The sequence below is a fragment of the Eutrema salsugineum genome, unplaced genomic scaffold (genome assembly GCF_000478725.1).
Source record: "Eutrema salsugineum unplaced genomic scaffold, Eutsalg1_0 scaffold_7, whole genome shotgun sequence".
Classification (NCBI taxonomy): domain Eukaryota; kingdom Viridiplantae; phylum Streptophyta; class Magnoliopsida; order Brassicales; family Brassicaceae; genus Eutrema; species Eutrema salsugineum.
In genome coordinates this window covers 3,205,786-3,223,736 of record NW_006256486.1, presented here as the reverse complement: position 1 = coordinate 3,223,736, position 17,951 = coordinate 3,205,786, and the positions used below count along the sequence as shown (strand labels likewise).

Sequence of the window (17,951 nt, the reverse complement as noted above, 5' to 3'; positions counted from 1 at the left end):
CACTCCTTTATCCAATGAATTTTAAAATACAACTTGTTCTTAAAGGCAAGTCTTATTTCTTTCTTTATAACCCATACCTTGTTTCTCTGTCTTGAAGTAGAACCCAAATCAAAGCAAAATAATGCAAACAAAAGAACGCATTATCCCAATGGAGGTGGGAGGAAGAACAATGCCAGAGGCGATACTGGTGGAGATAATTGCAAGATTACCTTTGAGAATCATCGCCAGATTCAAATCCGTGTGCAAGCAATGGAAATCAGTAATCGAATCCTTGTATTTCCGTCGTTTCTTCATCTCTCTGCACAAAAAATCATCTTCCTCCTGGTCTCTCATGTTCAGGTCCGATTATACTCATCCCATCACAGAAGCTATAAGCTTCCACGGATGCCAAACATCGGATCTCCCCAAGTCTCTAGGCTCTTACATCATTCCTTCTTTTCAAAGGTATCCAAATCTACCTACCTCAAGATACTTCTACGTAGCTTCTTCCAATGGATTGATATGGATCAATGTGTTCGTTACTCGCACTGATAACATGGCTTACAGTTACAAATCCTTCGTTGGTAATCCAGTTTTACAACAATGGGTTGAAATCCCTCCGCCTCCAGACCAATGTACAGCCACTGGTTTGGTAACGCGTGTGGATGAGAACGGCGCCGTTTCAGGGTTCAAAGTGGTTAGGACTTGTGACACTTGGAGGAGGACTGAACCTAGAGACATGGGTGGGATGTATGTGTGGAGAGTTTTTGTGTATTCGTCTGAGACAGGGACATGGACTTTCAAGAGACTTCTCTCTTCTCATCCGGTCAACTACACTGGCTCTTACCCTCCCGTGAATCATAACGGTATGCTTTATCTTCGGGAAAAAGGTTCGGATCCTAATGAACCTACTGGTGTCCTTGTAGCTCATGACTTCTATGGCCCTGAAGACGATAATCGATGCCTGGTTATACCTCTCCCTCTTATGTCTAGCGAAAACGTTAGGAGATGCTTGACTACTTCAGGGGAAGATGTTTTCTATGTTGAGATACTGTGTCCAAGACTTAAGGTTTGGAGGCTGAATAACAACTACTCTGTGAGTAGTGAATGGTGGCATTTGTCACGGGAACAAGAAATCAACTTGGCGTCTGTTCTGGATTGTTTTCCCATGGCAGTGAATCCGTTTGATGCTGATATCGTCTATCTGTGGAGTCAACAGCACGAATGTTTGGTATCTGGTAACTTACGGACACAAGAGTTTACTGTCCATCGTCAAGAATCAGAGAATTGGGGTGATAGTGAAGGTTGTTGGCGCATTAACACGTCAGATTCTAAGGGGTATGTGGAATATAACTGCAATGTAACCACGGTCTTCATCTTATCTCCATTTGTGCTCCAACGGTGGATGGATTCAGTACCTTGTCCGTCAAATTGAGCAGCCTTCTTAGGGAGTTGGTAACTTTTTTAACATGTTTTTTTTCGGTGTTTACGTATTTTGTTTCATCCCTGATTATAAGCAGGACATATTTGTTAGCTCTGTATCAGTATATATAAGTTTGTATGACTTGATGCTTTCAAATTCAACTTGCCGGTTAAAATTAGCTATGTTTTCTATTTGCAGTCATTTTTCAGTGTACGTTGTTACTTATAACTTTCTTCGCAAGGCTTTTATGATATTTAAAGGGTATATGTATAGTGTTGTATATAGTGATTGTGTTCTTGATTTTCTGATCTCAAAGTGTATTAGCTTAAGAGAACCAGATAATAATATATACAGACGGATAAAGAGAACCAGATATATTAGCTTCAGCTTTTATTAGATTAGCTTAAGCTTTGATTGACCTCATGCTTAAGTTATTACGGCTTTGTTCTTTCCCTTTGAACCTCCAAAAACTGATCTTCTGATTTTTAATCTTCAGAAGAGACCTGTTCCTTCTTTTGTCTATTGAACTTTCAGTAATCTGCTAATATTTCTTTCTGCAGGACGTTGTGAACGACAAAAAACTAACATTGCCTGAGCCATGTTGAAGGTGATGCAGATGAATAATGTCCGGTTTTTGCTGGAACAAACAAATGCAATCCTTAAAGTAGTTCTTAAGTTCTTCAAATGTAAGATCATTTTTGTATATCTGCTGGTTTTCTCTATACTTTCGGATGAAGAGGCATATCATATATTGTTCATACTCATCAGTTAGCACATGTTCTTGTTACACACCAAAGAAGAGTTATCTGTTAAGTGTGGTCTCTCTCTCTCCTGTAAACAAATTAAGAAATCGAGATTTGGTTTGCTGTGCATATAAGCAATTATTCATATTTATAGCATCTGCAATGAGAAGGAAAATAAAACGTATGCTTGTATGAGACAGCAAAGACCTCAGAACTTTGAATTCAACATTCCTTCCGATAACGGAAATAGATACAATAAAGACCCAAAACATAAAAGTAACAAATACAGTGTTTATGAAAGATGTAATATGTTAAATGTGATCCTCAATCGTCGCAGCTCTTCATCACCTGTTCTTCTTCACATGATCATGATAAGATGATACATCAGACTTACTATAGAAAGAAGAAGAATATGATATAGCTTATAGGATATACAAATAAGGGACACGTGTAAGGCTCGATGGAAGGAGAAGAATCAACGGCAAGGATTCATTCGAGCTGGAAGAGAAGCATTTAAGAGGAAGTTAGAGAGAAAGTTGTATTCATTCGAAAAAGTTTGTTAAGTTTGTTTTTCTTTCTTGAATTTCTCTGTAAATCGCTTTGTTCTTCCTTTGCAAGGATCTTTCTCTCTTTCAGATACTTGTAAGTTGAACTTTGGATTCTTTGTTTCTAGTGAACATTGGATTCATTTGGATTTCTCTAATTGATCAATACACAATTCAGTTGTATCAAAGGTATCAGACGAAGGACTTTTCTCGGACGAAAATGGCGGAAACGAGATCTCAAGCTGCGAGGAAGGAGAATACGTCGAAATCGACGGACAACGAAATCGATTCGCGGATCGACCAAATGATTCGCCGAACAGAGGAGTTGGAGGAAAAAATCGACGGTCAACAACAAAGGATCGAGAAAACGATCGCGGATATGTTCGAAGCATTTCGCTTAACATATCCACCACCGTCGACGGGTTCGACGAGCGCGGGACGTGGTCCGGCGAATCTGTCACCAGATCTGATGAACGGAGCAAGATCAGGTAACTTTTCGAACTATACCGGGATCACGCGCATTGGGAACCTGAATTTTCCTAGGTTTAATGGTGATAAAGTGAAGGAATGGCTCTTTAAGGTAGAACAATTCTTTGCGATTGATCATACGCCTGAGGAAATAAAAATTCCGGTTGCTTCGATTCATATGGAGGACTTTGCGGCAACTTGGCATCAGGCTTTAGTGGAAGAATTGGGACTACATAACTTGACAGACTGGAACGTTTACAAACAGTTGTTGAAAGAAAGATTCGAAGAAGTCTGGGATGATCCAATTGCGGAATTGAAAAAGTTGCAGGAAACAGATGGTATCGTGGAATATCATAAACGATTTGAGAACATACGTACAAGAGTAAAGATGTCAGAAGCGTATTTGGTGAGTGCTTATTTGGCTGGGTTGAGGTTGGATACTCAGATGCATGTTCGAATGTTTCAGCCCCAATCAGTAAGACAGTGTCTTCTACTTGGCCGCTTATACGAAACAGCACATCCGCTAAAAGCTCAACACACCAATGGGAACTATAGCAAACCAAACCCATCCGCAAAAGGCATCCTACAATACAGAAAGGAGACAGTAGTAACAGATAAACCGAAGAACAACCAATATCAACCCAAAAAGTTCTTAACACCAGAAGAGATGACTGATAGGAGATCAAAAGGGTTATGTTACTATTGTGATGAAAAGTTCACTCCGAATCACGCCAAAGTACATCGCAAACCTCAATAATTCTACTTGGATGTAGATGAAGAAGAAGAGTTGGATAACTGTGAGGAGGATAAAGAAAACGTAGAGCCAGCAGGAGAGATAGCTAAGACCTCTGTTAATGCAATAGCTGGTGTGACATCTCACAACACAATGAGGGTGAAGGGGATTCACAACAAACGCCCTCTCTTCATTCTCATAGACTCAGGATCCACACACAATTTTTTGGATATCAGAGTAGCTGAGAAACTGGGATGTCATCTACTAGCAGCTGGTAATGCGAGGGCAATAGTAGCTGATGGAGCTAGAGTAGCAGTGAAGGCTAAGATTACAAAGTTCAAATGGGAGTTTCAGGGGACAGACTTTGTTGATGACTTTATGGTGATACCCTTGAATGGATGTGATGGTGTGTTGGGTATTCAATGGTTGGAGACTATTAGTCCAATCACTTGGGACTTTAGAAACCTAACAATGAAGTTTATGTACAACAAAAGGAAAGTGGTTTTGCACGGCATAAAGGATGGGTCGGTAAGGAGTGTGAAGGCCAAAAAGCTAAACAAGATAGCTGAAGAAGAAGTACAGCTATCGATGCTATGCATTACTCAGGAAGAAGAACCGAATGAGTGCAGTCTCTTTTCTTTGGAAGTAGAAGCAGAGAAACAAGAAGATGCTGCTCCAGTGGAAGCTTTAATAGCGGATTATGCAGATATTTTTGAAGAGCCAACAGAACTTCCTCCGTTCAGAGGAAACCATGATCACAAGATTCCATTATTGGAAGGATCGAATCCTGTGAATCAGCGACCGTACAGATATGCTCTTCACCAAAAGAATGAAATAGACAAAATGGTGAAAGAATTATTGGATGCAGGGACAATACAACCAAGTTCCAGTGCATTTGCATCGCCTGTGGTTCTGGTGAAAAAAAAGGATGGCTCGTGGAGGCTTTGTGTGGATTACAGAGGCTTAAATGGAATGACAGTAAAGGACAGATTCCCTATTCCACTGATAGAGGATTTGATGGATGAACTCGGGGGTTCAAAGATATACTCGAAGATTGACTTAAGGGCAGGATATCATCAAGTTCGGATGTTTCCACCTGACATTCATAAGACGGCATTCAAGACGCATAGTGGTCATTACGAATATGTGGTCATGCCCTTTGGGCTAACAAACGCTCCAACTACATTTCAAGGCCTTATGAATGCAGTTTTCAAAGAATTTCTGAGGAGGTTTGTGCTGATATTCTTTGACGACATACTGATATATAGCAGTTCAGTGGAAGATCATTTGCTGCATTTGAAGAGTGTATTTGCAGTAATGAGACAGGAGAAACTGTTTGCGAAGAGGAGTAAATGTGCATTCGTTACCAAGAAAGTTGAATACCTAGGACATTTTATTGAAGAAAAAGGTATTTCAACTGATCCAACGAAGATTCAGGCTGTTGTAGAGTGGCCTACCCCAACCAATTTGAAACAACTTCGAGGATTTTTGGGGTTAGCTGGTTACTACCGCAGATTTGTTAAAGGCTTTGGAACCATTGCGAGACCTCTCACATTGTTGACAAAGAAAGATTCATTTGTGTGGTCTGTGGAAGCTACTGCAGCCTTTGAGGAGTTAAAAAGGGCTTTGTGTACGACACCAGTATTAGCTCTACCAGTTTTTGATAAACCGTTCTTGGTGGAAATGGTTGCCTGTGGGCAAGGGATCGGAGCTGTACTAATGCAAGAAGGGCACCCAGTGGCTTACATTAGCAGGCATTTGAAAGGCAAACAACTACATTTGTCTATCTACGAGAAAGAACTCTTAGCAGTGGTTTTTGCAGTTCAAAAATGGAGACACTACCTTCTTAACGATCATTTTGTGATCAAAACAGACCAACGAAGTTTAAAGTACTTGTTGGAGCAACGATTAAACACACCAATTCAGCAGCAATGGCTCCCGAAGTTGCTGGAATTTGATTACGAGATTCAATACAAGGAAGTTAAAGAAAATCTTGTAGCTGATGCGTTATCTCGAGTTTAGGGCTCTGAAATTCTGCATATGTCTCTGTCAGTATTGGAATGTGATCTAATGCAAAAGATTCAAGCAAGTTATATCACAGATGCAAACCTAAAGGCCATCATTGACGCTTTAAAGATCAAACCGGACTCGAAAAAGCATTATGTGTGGTCCAGAGACATTTTACGCAGGAAGACAAAGATTGTGGTACCTGCAGACCCAACAATCAGGAACAACATTTTAGAATGGCTTCACAGTTCGGGTGTGGGAGGTCATTCAGGAAGGGATGCTACACATCAACGAGTGAAAAGCTTATTCTATTGGAAAGGTATGGCAAAAGATATACAGGCGTATATCCGAAGTTGCCCTGTTTGTCAGCAATGTAAATACGATAATGCAACCTCTCCTGGATTGATTCAACTGTTGCCTATACCTGCGTCTGTATGGTCTGACATTTCGATGGATTTCATCGATGGGTTACCTCCTTCCTTTGGTAAATCTGTGATATTTGTAGTGGTTGATAGACTGTCAAAGGCTGCCCATTTCATGGCTCTGAGTCACCCTTACACTGCAGCTTCAGTGGCTCAACTTTTCCTCGATAATGTATTCAAACTACATGGCCTGCCTACGTCCATTGTAAGTGATCGTGATGCTATCTTTCTCAGCGAGTTTTGGAGAGACTTGTTCACATTACAAGGAGTGGCACTTCACTACTCTAGTGCATATCATCCACAGAGTGATGGCCAGAGTGAAGTTGTGAATCGATGCTTAGAAACTTATCTGAGGTGTATGTGCAGCGACAGGCCTTATGTTTGGAGTAAGTGGCTCCCCTATGCAGAGTATTGGTACAACACTACGTTCCATTCATCAGCTCAATCCACACCTTATGAGTTGGTTTATGGACAAGCACCACCAATACACTTGCATTACTTACCTGGGGAATCTAAAGTAGCAGTGGTCGCTAGAAGCTTACAAGAGCGTGAAAACATGTTGCTGGTTTTGAAATTTCATTTACTCCGAGCTCAGCACAGGATGGAGCAGAGTGCAAACAAGAAGAGATCTGATAGGAGCTTTGAGATTGGAGATATGGTATTTGTCAAGTTACAACCATATAGACAAGGCTCGGTCGTGTTGAGGGGTAATCAGAAATTGTCGCCTAAATACTATGGTCCATATAAGGTGGTTGACAAATGTGGAAAGGTGGCTTACAGGCTGGAGTTACCTGCATCATCTAAGGTACACCCGGTTTTTCATGTGTCGCAATTAAAGTTGCGTGTAGGAGATGTCTCTGTGGGTACTCAACTACCAGCAGCACTTCATGACGTTTTGTCTAAAGAACCGGAACGTATCCTCGAACGTAAGATGGTTAACAGACAAGGACGTGCTGCTACTAAAGTGTTGGTTAAATGGACTGGTGAAGATGAGGCGGAAGCGACTTGGGAATTCTTATTTGACTTGATGAAGAAATTTCCAGAGTTTCAACCATGAGGTCATGGTTGTCTAAAGGGGAAGGATTTGATATAGCTTATACAATATACAAATAAGAGACACGTGTAAGGCTCGATGGAAGGAGAAGAATCAACGGCAAGGATTCATTCGAGCTGGAAGAGAAGCATTTAAGAGGAAGTTAGAGAGAAAGTTGTATTCATTCGAAAAAGTTTGTTAAGTTTGTTCTTCTTTCTTGAATTTCTCTGTAAATCGCTTTGTTCTTCCTCTGCAAGGATCTTTCTCTCTTTCAGATACTTGTAAGTTGAACTTTGGATTCTTTGTTTCTAGTGAACATTGGATTCATTTGGATTTCTCTAATTGATCAATACACAATTCAGTTGTATCAGAATACTGCGGAAACAAAGTCAAAGGTGGAGGGAAATACACTGAGTCAAAACGAGCTGGAGTTAGTCAACAGAAAGTAAAAGACTCGGGTTGACTAAGAAGGTTTACAGTTACAGAAAGTGAGGAAGTATAAATAGATTCTTTCTTGTTCACTTTCCTTTTATGCGATTTATGAACTTGTAGAACCAGAGCGATATGAGCTCGGTGAGGTCGTTATGAGATCTCTGATCCAATCGTCATGAGATTGTGATCTTTCTTGTTTGTAATCGCAATATATCTTCAATAAAGAACTTCTTCTCTTCTCAGATCTCTTCTTAGCTCGATCTTTACTCTATCATTGGTGCGGTGAAACTCGACGAATCCAACGCGATGACGAGCAGAGAATCAACTCCAGACAACATAGCAGCTGAGGATTTCGCATCGGAACCAGATACGGAGCTCAAAGAACGCGTCGAATTCTTGCATGGTGGACTAAAATGTTTATGCGAATCGAAAGCGAAGACGGAGTCACGAATCTCTGCAATCGATGAGAAATTGAACGCGATGATGACGATGATCGGGAAATTAACTCCGATAACAAACGGTGAGGATATCCGAGCAACCGAAAGACCTGAATCGTCCGATTCACAATTTCAGGTACGATCTCAACACCTGGAACAAAACCGGAATGAAAATCCACTAGGTTATCGGTCTGGGAATATTAATGTGGCAAATCGAGATAGTATGCTCAAGAAAATTGAAATGCCGAGTTTCGATGGAAGACAACCGTATGAATGGCTTACAGATGTGGAACATTTCTTTATGGTTGGTCGATATGGCGAAGACGAGAAACTGGATCTGGTAGCACTAAGTCTTACGGGTAGAGTGCGGAAATGGTTTGGCTGGGAAGCACAGAGGAATGGGTTCAGGAACTGGAAAGAGTTTAAAGAAAAGCTGTTGGTACGATTTGCAGAAACAATAGAAGACGAACCAGAAACAAGACTGCTTTCGCTTAAACAACATGGTTCAGTGAGCGATTATGTATCGGAATTCGAAGAACTGTCGTCATTGGTGTCAGGGTTGGATGACAGATATCTGATCAGAATTTTCTACAAAGGACTCAGTACAGAAATGCAGGAAGTAATAAGGATAAAAGAACCACAGGGAATACGAGCACATATTGCAGCGGTGTTAAAAATGGAATCGAGTAAATTCTGCAAGGTTGTAGGAGAAACTGGAAAGGAAGAGATCAGATACCCAAAACCAGGAGGAATATTAAGAAATTCTTCTAACTAAAACAGCAACAGAAGTCAGTTTATGAAAGAGACAAGAGGTCAACCTCAAGGCAATATGAACTAGAATGATCACTCGAAAACACAACCAATGACAAAAGAAACAGGTCAACCTCAAGGCAACACACAGTATAACAAAAACGACTTAAGGCCGCGTCAAAGATTTTTGGACCTACAACTTGACGCAATGAGAAAGGAAGGGTTATGCTTCAAGTGTGGGGCTAAGTGGTCTAAAACGCATGGCAAAGAATGCCCAATGAAAGAGCTTAAAATACTGACAGTAATCAATGGATACGACTTGAAAGTGCTTGCTGATGATGATGAAGAATATGAAGGAGAGCAAACATTACCAACACCGGAATTCTTGGTTCTGTCCTTAAACTCGTTCTTGGGATTACACTCGCCTAAAACTACCAAACTTCATGGAAAGATAGGCAAACTTGAGGTGATAGTCATGCTCGACAGTGGAGCTTCGCACAATTTCATCTCCCCAGATGTTGTGCAAAAGTTGCGGTTGAAAGTTTGTGCAGACAACAACTTCGATGTATTGTTGGGCAATGGAGTTACTGTTAAAAGCATGGGAATATGCCCTGCAGTGACATTCCAACTGTCTGACGAAAACTTTACATCGGACTTCATCTCATTGGAATTAGGAATGGTGGATTTGATTCTAGGAGTACAATGGTTGGAGACCCTGGGTAAATGCGAGATAGATTGGAAGAAGCAGGAACTCTCCTTTGTTCACCATGGGAAGGTGGTTACATTGTGGGGTGATCTTTCTCTGCATCTACCCAAGCTCTCTTTTAAATCATTATCCTATACACGAAGCACTGGATTACAAAGGAGTAGAAGTCTTGTTTTATCTAGTGTGGAGGTGTCACCAATTTCGTATAAGATTCCACCCGAGGTAACATCTCTTTTGGAACAGTTTGAAGAAGTGTTTGATGTTCCGAAGGGCTTACCTCCAATACGAGGTCATGAACATGCGATTGTTTTACAACCAGGTGTCAAAGCAATTTCAGTTAGACCTTACCGTTATCCACATGCTAGCAAGGTCGTAATGGAAACTATGGTATCTGACATGCTCAAATCAGGGATTATACGACCCAGTACAAGCCCTTTTTCAAGCCCAGTACTCCTTGTGAAGAAGAAGGATGCATCTTGGAGGTTTTGTGTGGATTACAGGGCATTAAACAGGGTCACAATTCCAGACAAATTTCCAATACCGGTCATCGACCAACTATTGGATGAACTGAATGGTGCTACAATATTCTCCAAACTAGATTTGAGATCAGGGTACCATCAGATATTAATGAAGGAGCAAGACATTGAGAAGACAGCATTTAGAACATTGGAAGGCCACTATGAGTTTTTGGTAATGCCTTTTGGCTTAACCAATGCTCCGGCAACATTCCAAGCTCTGATGAATACAGTTTTCAAGTCTTTCCTTCGAGATTTCGTCTTAGTATTCTTCGATGATGTGTTGGTATATAGCAGAGATGTGTCTCAACACGTCGACCATCTCAAAGCTGTGTTGAGAGTTTTTGCAGAACAACAGCTATTTGCCAACAAGAAGAAATGTTTGTTCGGATTACCACAAGTCGAATATTTAGGCCACATCATATCTCGTGAAGGAGTAGCAACGGATGCGACAAAAACAGAAGCAATGAAAAGATGGCCTACACCAAAGAACATCAAACAGCTAAGAGGATTCTTGGGTTTAACCGGATACTACAGAAAGTTTGTAAGAGGTTATGGGGTTCTGGCTAAGCCGTTGACAGAACTACTAAAAAAAGACAACTTTCAGTGGTCAACAGAGACACAGAAAGCATTTGATGAATTGAAAGAAGCTATGGTATCTGCACCAGTGTTGGCTCTACCAGATTTCAACAAGGTTTTTGTCATTGAATCAGATGCCTCAGGCTTCGGGTTGGGTGCAGTGTTAATGCAAGATCGTCGACTGTTGCTTTCTTCAGTCATGGATTAACACCAAGAGAACAACTGAAACCAGCATATGAAAGGGAATTGATGGCAATAGTCATGGCTGTTCAAAAGTGGAAACATTATCTGTTGGGAAGGAAGTTTGAGGTTCATACTGATCAAAGAAGTCTAAAATTTCTACTGGAACAGAAGGAAGTGAATATGGAGTATCAGAGATGGTTAACAAGGTTGTTGGGGTTTGAATTTGATATCTTCTACAAGCCAGGGTGTGAGAATAAAGCAGCGGATGGACTTTTGAGGATAATACATGCAGAGGTGAATTCAGTTCAGACAGTATTACTCACCTTGACAATTCCGTCAGTTTTACAACTTCAAGAGATCTACAAGAAAATTGAAGCAGATGGGAGTATTCAGAAACTAATCAAGCAATTCCAACAAAGGAAATTGGAAGCTACAGGGTATGAAGTGATACAGGATCGATTATGGTATAAAAGAAGACTGGTGATACCCTCAAACTCCTCATTTTTACCACTAATCTTACAAGAATATCATGACAGTAAAGTGGGAGGTCATTCAGGGGTATTAAAAACTTTGAAGAGAATACAACAAGCGTTTTATTGGAAAGGGATGTTCAAAACGGTTCAGAAGTTCGTGGCAGAGTGTGCGATTTGCCAGCAACACAAGTACTCGACTTTGTCTCCTGCAGGGTTGCTCCAACCACTTACAATACCAGAACAGATTTGGGAAGATATATGCATGGATTTTGTAGAGGGATTACCAACATCGCATGGGTTCAATGTGATACTGGTTGTAGTGGACAGATTGAGTAAATATGCTCATTTTGTGGGCCTTCGTCATCCATTTACTGCATCCGATGTGGCACAGAGCTTTCTATCAGCAGTAGTGAAACTACATGGTTTTCCACACTCGATTGTGTCAGACAGGGATCACATTTTCTTGAGTGGGTTCTGGAAGGAATTGTTTCATTTGGGTGGGACAAAACTACACTACAGTACAGCCTTCCATCCGCAAAGTGATGGCCAAACAGAGGTTCTCAACAGATGCCTAGAAACCTATTTGAGATGCTTCGCTTCTGGTCATCCGAAGACATGGCACAAATTTTTGGCCTGGGCGGAATTGTGGTACAACACTTCTTATCACACGTCGCTGCAAACTACACCATTTCAGGTCGTATATGGAAGAGCACCTCCTTCGATTGTGAGATATGAAAAAGGATCGACTGCAAATTTTGAGTTGGAACAGATGTTAACCGAGAGAGATCGTATGCTAACACAGTTGAAGGTTCAGTTGGAAAAGGCACAATACTTAATGAGGAAGAGTGCAGATAAACACAGACGTGAGGTGCAGTTTGAAGTGGGAAATTGGGTATATTTGAAGTTAAAGCCGTATCGACAACAGACAGTGATGAGAAGATTCTGTCAGAAGTTGGCTCCGAGATTTTTTGGCCCTTACGAGATTATGGAACGAATTGGTAAAGTCGCTTACAGACTTAGATTACCTGAGGAATCAAAGGTTCATCCTGTTTTTCATGTGTCTCAGTTGAAACTGGCATTAGGGACACAACAGCATGTACAGGCGATACCACCGGCTATGACTGACATTATAGAACCAGACCTTGAACCGGAAGTGATATTGGATAAACGGTTTTCGGAGACTGGAGAGATGGAGTTGTTGGTAAAATGGACCGATAAACCGGATCATGAAAACACTTGGGTTCCTTCAAGAGTTTTACTCAGTCAGTTTTCGCATAACAAGCTTGAGGGCAAGCTTGATTTCGTTGGGGGGAGTATTGATAAGATGATACATCATACTTACTATAGAAAGAAGAAGAATAATGCGGAAACAGAGTCAAAGGTGGAGGGAAATACACTGAGTCAAAACGAGCTGGAGTTAGTCAACAGAAAGTAAAAGACTCGGGTTGACTAAGAAGGTTTACAGTTACAGAAAGTGAGGAAGTATAAATAGATTCTTTCTTGTTCACTTTCCTTTTATGCGATTTATGAACTTGTAGAACCAGAGCGATATGAGCTCGGTGAGGTCGTTATGAGATCTCTGATCCAATCGTCATGAGATTGTGATCTTTCTTGTTTGTAATCGCAATATATCTTCAATAAAGAACTTCTTCTCTTCTCAGATCTCTTCTTAGCTCGATCTTTACTCTATCAGATCACGTTAAACAAGCCAAAGTACAAAAAGTCTTTTCTAACCACTTGAATACCAAAGTGTCTTTGCAACGACGCCTACATCTATCACACACTGGTCTAGTATTACCACTTTTGCGTCCAATATCAACCTTATAACCATCATATTGGATGCTATGGTTTGGCTTCATGTACATCTCTATTCCCAATAAACATTCGACATGAAGAGTGACTAAGCAAGAGCTACATGTGTAGAACAACTCTGTTGCATCTAATTTCCTTTCACAGATCTCGCACCACTATTTGAGAGTATTTGTGGTCTCTTCTTCTCCGCAGCAAAGAACGAGTGAGTGTTTATCATGCTTGTAGTGTGCCAAGGAAGGCAACGTAGCACATCTAAGACTCAAAAAGGATTTGCATTTGATACATGAATTGAGACTTAGATCAAGAATTAATAAAAGCAACTTCTTTTATTAGCTTTAGAAAAACTACTCAAAAACTAAAGCCTCTGTTAATCTCTCTCTCTCAACTCATAAGTGTTTGCAACAACTTTGTAACTCCTTATATAGAGAATGGATTAGCTAACTCCTAATTCCAATAGAGAAACAAATTTTCTTTTAGATAACTCCTAAATTTCCTTTTAGATAACTCCTAAATTTCATTTTAGATAACTCCTAAATTTTCTTTTCTAATCCTAACCTTTTAGAAACACACTTTGATTAGGATTAGAAAACTTGCGCTTCAAGTTTCTTTCAAGCTTATTCCAACAATCTCCCCCTTAAGCTTGAAATCTTCCTTAGAGAGATCTTCAATACCAAAATTGAGAGTTCCACGCAAATACTTCAAAACCTGCTTCAATGCAGCTTCATGCGACTCCTCCATGATTACTTTATATAAACGATTCTTTGACCTGTTTGCCTTCACAAGGAGATTTCCATCTTGATCATGTAATGTTAGATAATCTCCTCTCATCCGAACATCACATCCAGCCTCTGTTGCTTGTCCTAAACTGATGATATTACTCTTTAAATTTGGTATGAAATAGACATTAGCAAGCATTTTTTTCTCTCCTTCTTTACTAACAAAGAGGATCGATCCTTTCCCCTTTATGTCTATCTGAGAGTCATCGCCGAATCTTACTTTTCCTGTGACCGTCTCGTCAATCTTTGAAAAATAATTTCGGTTTCCAATCATATGGTTACTAGCACCATATATTATCCAAATACCAAACATTGTCTCCTTCACAGCTTTTTTCAAACTCGTTTGGCTTCACCCTTTTCTCATTCAGATACACCACCTTGTGCATCATGAGTCGTTCAGCTTCATGTGTGTCATCAACGTCTTCGTCTTCCTGAGTCTCTTGAAGTTTGAGAAGTCTGTCAGGACAATTAGAAGCGTAATGCCCTGTTTTGTCGCATCAATAGCATGTTATCTCTGACAAATCTCTGGCTCCATGGAATCGTCCACGACCTCGTCCTCTGCTATAGAAGCGTCCTCCTTGACCTCTGCCTCTATTCTCTCCACTGTAGTCACGATTTTCCTGAGGTTCCATGTTTGTGTACATGAGTTTGCTTTGATCGTCTTGTGTTTCTTCTTCTTCTTCTTGAATACGTTCTTCGTAGTCTTTTAGTCTTCCGATTATGTCTTCGAAGCTTGTGGTGTTCAAGTCTAATACCTGCTCAAGTGAAGCTACCATGTGTATATATTTCTTTCTCGGAAGACTTTTGAGAAATTTCTTGACAATCTTCAGTTCCTCAATAGTTGTTCCTAAAACAGCCGACCTTGAGCAGATTTCAGACAATTTTCCACTAAAATCATCTATCGTCTCTGTGTCCTTCATCTTGAGTTTGTCAAACTCGGCCATAAGAGTCTGCAACCTTGCCTCTTGTACCCTTTCTGCTCCTACATGTCTTGATTTGATTGCATCCCATACTTTTTTCGCCGTGTCTAACTTTCCTACCTGTAGAATAAGCGTCTCGGGTACTGATTGAAAGATCAGGGCCATAGCAACATCGTTCTTCTCACCATCGGCCGCCTCTATTTCAACAGTCTCCTAGACCTTGTGTACTCTGAGCAAAACCCTCATATGCATGGCCCATACGGTATAGTTGGTTGAGTTTAACATAGGGCAATGGATTGAGGAAGTATTCAGTGCTTTTGTACGAGTACTAGGAACGATATCCCCCATATCTTGAGCAACAACATGAAGCTCTGATACCAATTATAGAATTGAGACTTAGATCAAGAATTAATAAAAGCAACTTCTTTTATTAGCTTTAGAAAAATTACTCAAAAACTAAAGCCTCTCTTAATCTCTCTCTCTCAACTCATAAGTGTTTGCAACAACTCTGCAACTCCGTATATAGAGATGGATTAGCTAACTCCTAATTCCAATAGAGAAACAAATTTCCTTTTAGATAACTCCTAAATTTCCTTTTAGATAACTCATAAATTTCATTTTAGATAACTCCTAAATTTCCTTTTCTAATCTTAACCTTCTAGAAACACACTTTGATTAGGATTAGGAAACTTGCACTTCAAGTTTCTTTCCAGCTTATTCCAACATTCCAAGTACTCACGAGAGCAAAAACTCTTGCAGCCCATGCATCTACCTCGGTTCAGCGTGAAGAAAACAGGGTGATCATGTAGATGGCATTCGTGGATTAAGGATCAGGAAGTGAAGCACACCTTGCATCCAGATGAAAGTCACAGTCTTTTTTGGTGCACTTGTGCATGAAGCCATGAGAAGCTCGATAACATCCACTGCAATCGAAATAACCATGTTCAAGCACAAAAGAACCATATTCAAGCACAAACTCGTGAGGATTAGGAGAGAATGGATAAAAGAGGGTGAGCGGGTGTTTGTGCACGGGATGGTGTTGTTTACGAGGAAGGGAAGCACATGTTTCATGGAGGACAAAGTCGCAATCGATGCAGCTATAGAAGCGATCTGAAACTTTCATCGGAAGGATGCAAGCTTGGCAAAACTTGTTTTCATGGTCGCCGCGGTTGTCATTCCCATGAATCTTGAGATGGTGATGCTCATGAGTGAAATGTTGTATAGTCTCTTCATCGATCCTCACAAATGGCTCAAGAACTTCTTCCTTTTTTTCGGGCACTCCTTCAAGATCTATCCCATCCCACACTTCATCCTTTATTGCACATTGCGAATGAACAGCATAGTGGCATCCTTTGTTGCAAGAAAACTGCCCGTAATTGACATCAACAGGTTTGTGACAAACTCCACAAGAGAATATTTCACCAGAGGAAGGAACAAAGGAGGAAGTGTGAGAGAGACGATGTAGATGACGAGTGATCTTGATGACACGAGGTAAGTAGATACATCTTCTATGAACCAAGTAGTTACAAAGCAGACAAGAGTAAACTTGATCTAAGAAAGAATCAAGAGAGAAGCCGCAAGCATCACATGGTAAAGGGATTCTTCTAGGAAAGAGAGTAAGAGTGTGGTCATGGCTTTTTAGGTTTTGGATAGTGAGGGGTGGTGGATTCAAAGCGCAATGAGAGTGTAGGCTGAAACTGCAGTCAGAAAAAAGATAGTCTGGCTCTTCGTCATAAAGATTTTTGAAATAGAGGAATCTGAATCCCAGCTAATAGAGATAGTAAAGATATCAAAATCAGGGTATTTTGAGGAGGTGGTTAGGGTGAGAGGGTGGATGAGGTGAAAAGGGTGACTGATCTCGGAAGGAAAAATGTGACAACCTCTGTGAAATTCCAGATCGCAGGTTGAACAATAGTAATAGTACCTTTTCTCCTCTAGGTGTTGTTGGCCTTTGCAGGCGAAGCACATGGAGAGTGGAGGATCAGATCGCCGGCAAAGTTTGTGAGGATTTGCTGGATCTGACAGAGGACATGGCGGCTTAGAACGAGAAAAATATTTGCCTCTTTCCATGGAATCTTATTTTCTTTAGAATGAAAGAACTATGAAGGACATGAATCTTAGTTATATGCTGGGTAAAATTTAACTTTTAATAAATACAAGAAGAAGAACTGAAACCAAAAGTATCAAACGTAAATCTGAGTTTATTTACGTTTTCTTTTGTTTACAGAAATGAATGAAGCAAATAAATCACAATCTCTCTTGCTTTTATAAAAGGGGTTATACAGGGACTCCGTTAAGTCAACTTACAACATTGCCTCGTTTTTCTTTTTGTGAAAATTCCTCAGACTACCTTTTAAGGTTAATGAATTGATAAATCTAACCTAACATATTGAAGGGCTTACCAGACTAACCTTAGAAAGTTGATCTTATACCATTTTGTCCAAATAGTGAATATTATTACAAGAATGCCATTATAATTAATAAAATATATATTTAAAAAAACATATTTATTTACATCAATGTTCTTTCGAAAACAGACCAGCCTCGGCAACATAATCGGCGATTAAGTGTTAGGCAGCTTCCAACCACTGTGATTTGAATTTATTTGGTTCAATAATCGTTGTTTTTTTTTTAAATCACTTTTTTGTATGTTTTTAAGCTTGAAATCGGATGTTTCATTTTAGATCTATCATAAGTGTGTGTTATCCATAAAAATATCTAGCAGAAATATCAAAATCGTGAAAAAAAAGGTGAACGGCGCAGACAAAAATTTACAGGTCGCAAGGAAGAAGAAGAAGTTGGGGGCAAAGTTGTCATTTCATCTTTATTTAACCTAAAACTGAAAAAAAAATGAGCCCAAACAGACTCGAACCCGCGTCTTTAGAGAACACTAAATAAGCAAATACCAGTGCGCCACGTTCGACTTTTGTTTACTAAACTCATATTTAATATATATAGTTGTATAAATAAATAAAAATACAAATAATAAATACCTGATTAATATATAATATGTAA

At 40.0% G+C, this 17,951-nt stretch overlaps 1 protein-coding gene and 1 pseudogene across 1 annotated transcript; one reads left to right on the top strand and one right to left on the bottom strand.

Moving 5' to 3' along the window:
- Nucleotides 1–136: 136 nt before the first annotated feature.
- On the top strand, nucleotides 137–1,516 carry LOC18011193 (F-box protein At1g49990). Its single transcript, XM_006393132.2, has one exon. The coding sequence runs from the start codon at nucleotides 149–151 to the stop codon at nucleotides 1,412–1,414; it is 1,266 nt and encodes a 421-aa protein (XP_006393194.1). The 5' UTR covers nucleotides 137–148; the 3' UTR covers nucleotides 1,415–1,516.
- An 11,606-nt stretch (nucleotides 1,517–13,122) lies between these two features.
- On the bottom strand, nucleotides 13,123–17,006 carry LOC18011094 (annotated as a pseudogene).
- Nucleotides 17,007–17,951: the final 945 nt, after the last annotated feature.